Here is an 11,735-nt window from a genome sequence, read left to right as displayed (position 1 = left end):
AAACATTTAAAGTATAGTATCCTACAATTTTTGTATCACTGTTTTGGCAATATTATACATGTTTTGTGTCACCCTCCCACCATACAGTGTTGTACAAAGCAGACACACAGATGTTTGCTCAATACACTTGTGCCAGATAAGGCACACAAAAATATGTTCTTAGGGAACAGGATGCAGCCCACAACACAATCTATTATCAGAAGCTTCATTATCAGGAACAGAATTGCTAGAAGACCAGATGAGGAGATTAACACCATTTATTTGGTGCCCTCTGTATGCCATCAATCCCATGACAGATTAGGAAACTGAGCATGAGAGTCTCAAGCACTTGCCCAGAGAAATAGGAATTTTAACCCAGATCTTTAATAGAGCCCTATTTAACCGCACTTCCATTCAGCATTGCCAGAGCTTGTTGGGAATCATTTGTTTCCCATATTTTTCTAAAGTAATTATTCTAAAAATAGTTGCTCAATCTCTAAAATACCAAAAGTTGACATAGGCCCATCATCTGAGGCAGAAATACAATGCAAAGGTATTACACAGGTCCAAAGCAGACTTTCATTACTGTAAGAATAAATAACATTATTGGTCATGTATTAACATGCCAAACCTTTTCAGCCTTTTGTATGCATTCACCTCCAGAAAGACATTTGCTGTTTCAGGATACTGTGATGAAGATGAGCTGTTGTATTTCAAAGACCTGAACTCCGGCCCCGGCCCTGACATCCAGAGTTCTCATGAGAGAGGTCATTAGAATAGTATGTCTCTTGCCTACCAGAAAGGGTTTCTGCTGCATCAGCGGAGAGCAAACATATGGCAAAAGCTCTTTGTACTAAGGAAAGCTCTACACAAGCTTCAGAGACACTCTTGTTTATTTTCATTGTGGAGAGACCACAGAAGTGAACCCCACTATAGGGAAGGAAACTGACATGTTCCTCAGGCTCCTTGCTGCTCTCCAAGTGAGGTTTCTGGAACTCCTGCTGGCTAACAGTGGAAACTCCTGAACCCAGACCTACGTGACCTCCAGACCTCTGTGACCAAATAAAACTTTTACTGTGCCACTTCTGCCAAATTTGACTCCCCAAAACTATTGAGAGTTGCTGTTACCGGTCTCACATGACATTAACTTGACATAATAGATTAAACGTCAAAATCGAAAAGCCACAGTACAAGATAGAAAGTGGAGGGGGGGGGCAGAAAGTAGGGAATATTTCATTCCTAGTAGCTACAGATTAAAAGAAAAAGAAACAAATCTTCAGTATTAGAAGTAAAGCCCCCCCCCCCAAGGTAGGACTATCTGCTAACACAATAGAGAAACGCTTTTCTTTCCCACTTCAGATGACACAAAGTTGGTGATGGGGGAGGATACTGCTGGAGAAGAGGAGTGTTGAGTGTTGGGGTCCAGGCTGCCCTAGCAGCCACAAACTAATGCCTGCTGCAGTTTTACCCATGGCAGATTCACCCAGTGATAAATCCAAGCATCATATAGCCTTGTTTATACATTTCAATTAAAAGCCTTGAGAACAGAGGTCAGAGCATGGTATTAATAACAGTTCTGGTTCTGACAGCAGAACATTTTAGAGAAAGAAATGCCCAGGCACGCAGCCAGGAGCTAGACATTTGACACCATGCATTGTAGGCAGCATTCAAGTGCTAATCATCACATGCTCCTTTTCCTCCTATTGTATGAATTTTTTTGAGAGTAGTTAGTGTCTCTTTATAGTCAGATCTACCTAGTTTTGCCTGCTAATGACTTCCTGGCCATCAAGAGGTCCACGCCAGGGTTATTTAAATACCTGAAACGTGGAACAATTAAACCCTCTGCTGAAACTGTAGCCTAGTGGGAGCTATAGGATTACTTCCTTGGGTAACACACTCCTCTACACTTGAGTCAGGGGAAGGCCGTCTCGGTAGAGACTTCTGGATGTGCTTGTAGTAAACATGGGCTGTGGAGGCAGGCACTGAGGGGGGACCAGGAGGTGCACTCGAGATGCCGAAATGGTGTGTTTGGAAGAGCTGACCCTGGACCAGGCAATTGCAGAGTGTCCAGAGAATGTCAGCGACTCTCGCTGCTGCCTGGAAACCTGCGGGATGACCTGCACCCACTAGAATGCCTGGATGGTTCAAAAAGGCGTGGTATGGGCTGGCATCTTTACTCAGCTTCTCCTCCTTTATCCTGATCATCGTCGCCCTGACAGTGCCCCACTGGCTGAGTGGGAAAATCCTTTGTCAGACTGGAGTGGACCTGGTCAACGCCACCGATCCAGAGCTGGTCAAGTTCATTGGGGATATTTACTATGGGCTCTTCCGAGGATGTAAAGTGCGACAGTGCGGGCTTGGGGGCCGCCAGTCCCAGTTCACGAGTGAGTATACTCAGGGTATGCAAGCTGCTGTAGAACACTTTCCTTCCTTCCTTCCTTCCTTCCTTCTTTCCGTCCTTCCTTCCTTCCTTCCTTCCTTCCTTTTTTTCTTTCTTTCATTTTTTTAATTTACAAGGGTGCTTATGCCTAACTATGGGATTTGACTTCTGCCTCAATCTCAGGCATGATGACATTCCTATTCAGCATCAAGAACTTTTTTTTTTCTGCAGAAGTTTATAGAGACATAAAAAATAGGGATTTGTGTACTTCTGTAGTTTACCTCTCTTTGAAATAACTATTAAAATATTGAGCGCTTACATGTATCAGACATTCTGCTAAATGGTTTACCTGGCTTCTCTCTTTTAAGCCTTATAACAAATTTATGAAGAAGGAATTCTTAACATTCCCATTTTGCAGAGGACTACACTGAGACTTGGAGTGGTTATATTACTTGCCTGAGGTCCCCCAGCCAGGAAACAGCAGACTTCAGACCCATGCCACATGATGGGGCCATTCTCAGCCAGCCCAGCACGCTTCCACTTCTATTTATATAAAAGCTCCAGAGTCTGAGAACAAGCAAAGGGGCTGTTGTGTGCTGGGCTCTGGAGTCAGCCTACTTTCTTTGAAAGACCAAGTTGGAAAAAAAAAGAAAGAAAGAAAGAAAGGAAGGAAGGAAGGAAGGAAGGAAGAAAGAAAGAAAGAAAGAAAGAAAGAAAGAAAGAAAGAAAGAAAGAAAGAAAGAAAGCCCAAGTTGGGTGATCCCTAGAAAGAAAGAAAGAAAGAAAGAAAGAAAGAAAGAAAGAAAGAAAGAAAGAAAGAAAGCCCAAGTTGGGTGATCCCTGGAGGGAAGACCTAGGGCAAGGTACTGGAAGCTCTCCATGAACACGAGCAGGCACGGTCAGTGGCTGACATCCAGTCTTACGTCAGAGCTGCTCTGGGTGTAAACAGAGCAGAAATCCAAGCCCAGCTTATAAGGGATCTTCTGGGAATTAAAAACAAAGCAAAAAAGGCAATATTCTGCAAGTCTTTAGAATCAATTAAATTGCTCGTGAGAACAGTGTCCTCCACAACCATTATTAATCAACATAATGCGATGCAAGGGGACAAGGAATTTTACTCAATCGGTTTCTATATTTCAGAATCATAGTTTTTAGAATCTTCCTCGGGGTTAAGTATCTTATTAAATGCATAAAGACAAAGCTAAAGCCATTGATAAATATAATAATTGGAATTGGCATCCCTTATATATGTGAAGGAAATGTATATTTGTTATGGATAATCAGGGCCAAAAAGCTCTGGGAATATTTATATTTACCCAACAATGAAATTGGACCAGAGATATTGGAAAGATAGCTGTTAAAAACATTACTCACTCACACACACACACACACACACACACACAACAAAAAACACACATAAAGAAGTAAAAATAAAAGACATCAAAAGGAGACCATAGCAACTATACACAGTAGGTGGTTCTGAATTGGGTCTTTTTACTATAAAAGACATCACTTGGTGAGACAGTTGGTGGAACTTGAATAGGGTGTGGGACTAAGTGGCAGTCATGTACCAGCATTAACTCACTGATTTTGGTATTGTGGTTCTGTAAAAGAATCCATCTCTTTTTTTTTTTTAAGATTTTATTTATTTATTCATGAGAGACACAGAGAGAGAGGCAGAGACATAGGCAGAGGGAGAAGGAAGCACCATGCAGGGAGCCTGATGCAGGGGACTTGATCCCAGAATCCTGGGATCACAACCTGAGCCAAAGGCAGACCTTCAACCACTGAGCCACCCAGGTGCCCCAAGAGAATCTCTTTTTGAATGAAATAGACCCTAAAATACTCAGGGATGCAGGGGAAATTTACCTGCAAACAGTTCAGGAGGAAAAAACAAATTCCTTTGTACCATTCTTACAATTTTCTGAAGTTTGGGATTCTTTTAAAACTATACACACACAAATATAATTGGGGGAGAAAAGGCTCAATTTTTAAATATAGTTAATTGAGATTAAAGAACCTTAAGAAGGAAGTTCCAAAGCTTGAACAAGGGAGTGACAGTCAATAGCAGCATGATTCCAGAGACTTTAATAAGTAAGATAATACTTAGTGGATATAATAAAAATAGCCCTTGGTAATTATATATCATGATATATCATGTTACCATGACAACTGCCTTCTTACATTCTAGATTGTTTTTCTGGTATGTTTATTATTTATTATCTGTCTCCACTCCTTTAGTATGTAGTGCCACAAGGGCAAGGATCTTGTTTTATTCATTGATGATCTCAAGCCCCCAAAAGAGTGCATCAGAACACTGGCTCTCAAGAACATTGGTTGAATGAATAACAATAAAGTGCTTTTAAATTAATTTATACTGAATGTTCCCATGCAAGATACCAAACTTGTGACCTGTGCTACACTAATCCTCCTCAGTTCTGCCAATTAGAAAACTAAGGCTCAGAGAGGTTAAACAACTTGCTGAAGGTCACAGAGCCTTGAATGCTGGAGCCAGACCCCAACCCAGGTTAACCTGACCCCAAAGTTCTACTTTTCATCATGTTGCTCCTTCTGGAATTTGTGACTGGCAACTTTCCCAAAGCAAGGCATCATCCTAGTCATCCTTATTGTTTTTCCAGAATTCAGCAAAGGATAAGAGGGAGGTGGTGGATGAATGGGGATTCTCAGGGGTGGAAGGATCCAGGGTGGACAGATCCCATTAAAAATGACTAAGTGGGGATGCCCAGGTAGTTCAGTGGTTGAGTGTCTGCCTTCAACTCAGGGCATGATTGCAGGGTCCTGGGATTGAGTCCCACATAAGGCTCCCTATGGGGATCCTGTGTTTCCCTCTGCCTATGTCTCTGCCTCTCTGTGTGTCATGAATAAATAAATAAAATCTTAAAAAAAAAAAAAGAAAAGAAATGACTAAGTGGTCACTCCAACAAATGGAGGGTGTATTAGTTCCCTAGAGCTCCCATAACAAAGTACTACCATAAATTGGGTGACTTAAACAATAGAAATTTATTCCCACAGTTCTGTAGGCTAGAACTCAAGAAATCAGCAAGTCGACAGAGCCATGCACCTTCTGAAACCTATGGGGAAAGGAGCCTTCCTAGCTTCTTCCAGCTTCTGGTACCCCAGGGGCATTCCCTGGCTTGTGGCACTGTCTCCCAAGGCATCCTCCCTGTGTCTCTTCACATGGTCTTCCCTTTGCAGGTTTCTGTGTGCAAATTTCCCCTTTTATAAAGACACCAAACCACACTGGATTTGAGCCCATCTTAACAACCTCATCTTAACTTGACTTAGCTCTGTAAAGACCCTATTTCCAAATAAGGTCATATTCTGAAGTACTGGAGATTGGGACTTCAACCCGTCTTTTTTTGTGTGTGGGGAATGGTAGCCAGGGCACAATTCAACTGGTATTATAAACTGTGAGGTGGCAGCTAGTAGGTTTAGCATAATTCAGGAATCCCTAAGCATAAGCACTGTTTCTGGAGAAGGAGCTGAAGCAGACACCAGCTTTGCAGTAGAAGAGGGCTCAAGGAGAGGAGATAAAGACTGAGCCCTTCCTCGGCAGCAGCCAATTAAACCCCTGTCATCCCAGCTCACAGAAAGTAAACCACCTTCGTCAGAAGCCAGAGCAATTGAGCACTTTCTGTTTGCCCACTGGAGGAACTCCATAAATGTCCCATTCCCTCCTCTGCTTCCTTCCCAGAGGGATGTACAGAGACAGCACCCAGGGTTCATCTAACCCGATCTGCTCTCTGAAGCACCAGAACCGTGTGAGAATCATAAAGGATGTTTGAATATCAGCTCTGAGGAGGGCAATGTTCAAGACAGTTTTGTTCCCGGCTGCCTCTGGGTGTCCCAAGGGAGGTTATATAAACTTCCATTTGCAGCAACACCTTGGCTGTGATTTTCTTTGAAGACTTTCACTGGAGCTGGGCCAGGCTCCTCCTGTGTTGGCTGGTTTTGCACCACTGCAGGTCAGGGACAGACTTGCACCTATCACAACATTCTCTCGGACAGGGCTGAAAGTTTGAAAAGAAAAAAAAATAACAAAAAACGAGGGCACATCAGGAAAGGAGAGAAGCCTTGCAAATAAAAATCCCTAGGGAAGAAGCTCCAGGTAAAGTTTCTGACACTAACAAGATAACCACCTGAAGATTAATACACATGGAAATACAGAACTAGAAAGAAAGTTAGATTAGAACTAGGATGTAAATGTGGGGCATCTGGAAACTTCAGTGGAAAGGGTTTGTTTTTTTGTTGTTGTTTGTTTGTTTTGTTTGTTTTGTTTTTTTGTTTTTTTTGGAAAGGGTTTTAAAGGGAGAAGAACAAAAATTCTAAATCTCAAGCTTGGGAGACACCAATCTTCTGTGAATACAGGGAGGCAGTTGAGCCAGCAAAGAACCAGGGGAATAAGGGGAACCAGGAAAACTTTGAGTCCCAGCTCCCCAGTGGGGACCAGGAGGGGCTGGTCATCAAATGATGACACCAAATGATGAAGCAGGGAATTCAGACTCACAAGATGGACCCTGATTTGACCACGAGGTGCTCAGTAGAAACCCTGGATTAGCTGCAGAGGAGGGGATAATGCTTGGGTGTTCTTTAGCTTCTGTCAATTTAATTCATGTATAACTACTGAAAACAGTGATCTAAACTCCATATATCATGTGGCATCTGGGACTATAATCCTATATAGAATTCAGAGTCACCTTGCCCAAAGATAAGGGATGTAATGTCCAAGCCTAGGCAGAAATGGGTTTAATAAAATCTATCCAGGGGCACCTGGGTTGGTCAGTGGTTGAGTGTCTGCCTTTGGCTCAGGTTGTGATCCCGGGGTCCTGGGATCGAGTCCCCCATCAGGCTCCCCGCATGGAGCCTGCTTCTCCCTCTGCCTATGTCTCTGCCTCTCTCTGTGTGTCTCTCATGAATAAATAAATAAAACCTTTAAAAAAATAAAAAAATCTACCTTATATCCTTGTCACAAGCAATGAATGAAATAATGATGTAAAGCTTTTGGCTCTTTATGCGACTGTGCTCAGTAAATGTTGATTCCCTCGGTACATACACAGCTATTTCTACTCCATTATACTGATGAGAAAACTGAGACTCTGAGGAATCACTCACTTTTCCTAAGTTAGAGAGAAACAATAGAACAGCAACAGCCACAGCCGCCTTTTTGAGAGTTCAGTCTTTCCCAGGCAATATCTGCCATACTGTATCATTTACTGTTCATAGCTACTATGTGGTGGCCAATATAGAGAAAACAGATACAAATTAATAAGTCACTAAATTATCTGCCACATAAATATGGAAAATTGATATTCTAATAGACTACTGCATACGTGAGTGTCCTTCATACAAGAGGAAAAATGACTACCTTGCCAAGTCATTTTGAGGGATCCAAGATGATGCTCCTAGCTTCCTGTTAATATTCATTAAGTGTTATTATTATTTCTATGCACTTCACTTGATTCACTCAATAATCTGGAACGATGGATAGGGGAGGCAGGATTTAGAGGATCCAATTTTATACTTATGGCAAATGAGCAAAATGGATTTGAAGTCAGATCTTTAAATGCCAGGTCTAGGCTTCACTCTGCTCCACCCTTCTACGCTCTTCGCAGATGTACCTGAAACCTCTTCTACCTCTCTGATTTAATGAAGGCAACTCTGACCCAGATCAAAGCTTTTCAATCGGCCCTCCTTGGCTGACTCTCTTGCCAACCTCCTTTGCTAAAGAGACACTATCTGGGGCTGGCGTCTATTAGCTCACACCAGATCCTAGGGCTTTGAAGTCAATGCAACTTAAATTGCCAGCTGGGATACATTTAGATTTTGCATCCACTGCAAGAAAGAGAGGCTTGTTGGCCAGCTGACCAGTGGCAAATCTGGGGTGCATGAATTCATCTCAGTAAGTCTCCTCCTTTTTGAGAACCCAGCCCTTGCTGCCTTGCCCTCATTCCCCTCTATTAAAGCCTCTGTGTTAAGCAAGCCTGGACTGTAGGAACTTGAGTTCAGCTCTGACACTGAAATATTGGCTGTGTCTTCTCTCCTCCAGTCTTCCCCCACCTGGTGAAGGAACTCAATGCAGGCCTCCACGTGACAATTCTGCTGCTCCTCTTCTTGGCCTTGGCCCTGGCTCTGGTCAGCATGGGCTTTGCCATTCTCAACATGATCCAGGTTCCATATAGGGCAGTCAACGGCCCCGGGGGCATCTGCCTATGGAACGTCCTTGCAGGTAAGGAAGGCCCTCAGGGAGAGAAATCCACATCTACTGCCACCACTAGACTGAGTTCCAAGTAGGTAGGTGCCTACCGCAGCCTTCCCTAGTCTACAAACTTCCTCATGGATATGAGTGTCCTCTTTGCTGAAAGTTGCAGAATTTCTGTCACATTAAAGAGCCAAATTGGTGGTATGAGTGAGTGGCTGAGGACTTATAGCAAAGAGGAGAAGTGGGGTATGAGAAGAAAAGAGAAGGGGGGGGTGGAGGAAGGAAGAGAGGGCACTGTGGGAGGAGAGGAAGAGGTAGAGCACAGCTGTGAGGGTGGGAGGGAACCTTCCAAATAACAGGAGATGAGGCACCTGGCCTCTTTGATCGGCTTCTTTTCATTTAAACCTCACAACCTGGGATGCCTGGGTGGCTCACCAATTGAGCATCTGCCTTCAGCTCAGGTTGATCCCCAGGTCCTGGGATCGAGTCCCACATCAGACTCCCTGGGGAGCCTACTTCTCCCTCTGCCTATGTCTCTGCTTCTCTGTGTCTCTCATGAATAAATAAATAAAATCTTTAAAGGATAAAAAAAAATAAACCTCACAACCTTCAGGTTACCTGGGTGGCTCGGTCAGTTAGGCATCTGTCCTGGTATCAAGCCCCACATCAGGCTCCCAGCTCAATGGGGAGCCTACTTCTCCCTCTACCCCCTGCTTGTGCTCTCTCTCTCTTGCTCACTCTCTCAAATAAAATCTTTTAAAAAAAATTTTTTTTTTTAAATAAAAGCACATTAAAATGTGTGTCACCCCAGCACCTAGCTGGCTCAGTCAATAGAGTGTGTGTGTGTTACTCTTCACCTTGGAGTCTTGAGTTAGAGTCCCACCTTGGGGGTAGAGTTTACCTAAGAAAATAAAAAAACCATTGTGTCCCCCTAAAAATTTTTTCAACCCAAAGCAAGTGTGTTGCCTGTGCTACAGAAATGTCACCTCACATACGGCCAGTACAGTTGTACCAAGGAGCGCACCGAATGAGGGTGATGTTTGGGTTGCAGGTGGAGTCGTGGCCTTGGCCATCACCAGCTTCATGGCCGCCGTGAAATTTCACGACCTGACTGAGCACATCGCCAACTTCCAGGAGAAGCTGTTCCGCTTCGTGGTGGTGGAGGAACAATATGAAGAGTGCTTTTGGATCTGCGTGGCCAGTGCCTCTGCCCACGCTGCCAACTTGGTAGTGGTGGCAATCAGTCAAATTCCACTCCCGGAGATTAAGACCAAAATTGAAGAGGCCACGGTCACGGCTGAGGATATCCTATACTGATGGCCCTCTGCTGCTTACAGCTTTTCCTGAGTCAGTTCTGCAGTGTGAACGGGGACCTCCCTTTGCGTGCAGCCTTAGCAGTCCAGAACGCCCATGTTCTGGAAGGGAAGAAGAAAAAAGTGGAGCGAAGAAGGGCGGTGCCTAGATCAGAAAAGAAAGCTTTCCTGAATTCCTGGCATCCCTGCCCTTTCTTCACACTGACCCCGGAGTTAGAGACCGCTACTTGCCAGCTGTGTGGACACTGGACAATTCACTTAATGTCTGCTTCTCACTCCTCTCATCTTGAAAATGGGAGTAGTAAGACCTCACCAGGTTGTAATGAGGTTGAAATGGGCAATATTGTTGCCAACCTTTGAATGAATATATGTATCTATGATTAGAGAGCACTCAACAAATATAAGGTAATGAACACTCCAATAAATACCTATAGACCCCTGCTCTGTTCCACGTAATATTAGAGGGTTTGTAAAGTGGCATATGGTAACCTCCCTGTCCTCCAGAAACATTTCATCTTTCCACAAGACAGGCATCAGATAGCAAAAATACCACGAAGAATGAAAATACCTGCCTTCTCTTTTTTTCAAGTGGCTACTACATACCAGACACTTCTAAGAGTCCTACATATACTAGGTCCTCGCTATAAATTCTGACTGTTGGTACTACTTTATTTCCACTTTATAGATGAAGAAACTAAAGTATACAGAGATTGGGTAAACCAAAGTTTATACTTGTAACCACTTTGCTAATCTGTTGTTTGATGGTCAAGCAATTGGAATGCAATGTGCTAAATGCTGTAACAGCACATGCATAAATGACGAAAGAAGGAATTTCTTCTCCCAGATGGGATGTGGTATGAAAGACAGTATCCGAGAGTTGACATTTGATCTGAACTTTGAAAGATGAGTAGACTTTTTCCAGTGGTTTGGAGAAGGGCATGTCAGGATGAGTTAATAATGAGGGGGAGGCACAAGGTATGGAATTACAGAGAGCCTGGAAGCATGTGAATACCCAGAGGGATGAGAATGTTCTAATTCACCAGGGAGGTAAACCCAGTTTCTTTGTGTTGGGTTTCCCGTAAATGGTACTGTGATGGTTAATTACATGTGCCAACTTGGCCAGGCCACTGTACCCAGATATTTGGTTCAAATGCTATTCTAAATATTTTTGTGAAGGTATTTTTTGAATGGGATTAACACTTCAATCAGTAAAAGAGAGTAAAAGAGATTGCCCTCCATCTTGTGGGTGGGCCTCAACAATCAGTTGAAAGCCTTAGGAAAAAGAATGACCTCCCTCAAGGGATTGGGAATGCTGCCAGCAAGCTGCCACTGGACTCCGCGTGCAACTGCTAGATCTCCAGCCTGCTGGCCCACCCTGCAGATTTTGGACTTGCCAGTCCCCACAGTCATGTGAGCCAATTCTAAACATAAAAAATTCTTGGGTGGCTCAGATGGTTAAGCATCTGCCTTTGGCTTAGGTCATGATCCCAGGGTCCTGGGACAGAGCCCCATGTTGGGCTTCCCGGCTCAGCTGGGAGCCTGCTTCTCTCTCTCTGCTCCTATTCATGCTCACACTCTCTCTCAAATAAATAAATAAAATCTTTTTTAAGAAAATGGTCTTTCCCTCTGTCTGTCTCTCTTTCTTTGCCACACACAAATATACCCACATACACTTCCCTATTGATTCTATTTGTCTGGAGAACCCTTACTCATACAGGTACAAAATTCCATTACTTCATTTTCCTACAATGCCAGCTGGGGTGAATCCTTTCTCAGGTGTCCTATCTTCATGCCAAGTGAAAGTTGTCTAATCCTCTAAATTAGCTCCATCTAAAATGACACT

General features: G+C 43.5%; 1 protein-coding gene across 1 annotated transcript; it reads left to right on the top strand.

Annotated features, from left to right (window-relative positions):
* The first annotated feature begins 1,796 nt into the window (after window positions 1-1,796).
* Window positions 1,797-11,315, top strand: CLRN2 (clarin 2). The gene is made up of 3 exons (XM_041752957.1): window positions 1,797-2,363; window positions 8,427-8,606; window positions 9,631-11,315. The coding sequence occupies exons 1-3, from the start codon at window positions 2,111-2,113 to the stop codon at window positions 9,894-9,896; spliced, it is 699 nt and encodes a 232-aa protein (XP_041608891.1). The 5' UTR covers window positions 1,797-2,110; the 3' UTR covers window positions 9,897-11,315.
* Window positions 11,316-11,735: the final 420 nt, after the last annotated feature.

This window comes from Vulpes lagopus, chromosome 4 (assembly GCF_018345385.1).
Source record: "Vulpes lagopus strain Blue_001 chromosome 4, ASM1834538v1, whole genome shotgun sequence".
Taxonomy (NCBI): domain Eukaryota; kingdom Metazoa; phylum Chordata; class Mammalia; order Carnivora; family Canidae; genus Vulpes; species Vulpes lagopus.
The sequence above is the reverse complement of the archived record's forward strand: the minus strand, read 5'-3'. Positions and strand labels throughout refer to the sequence as shown.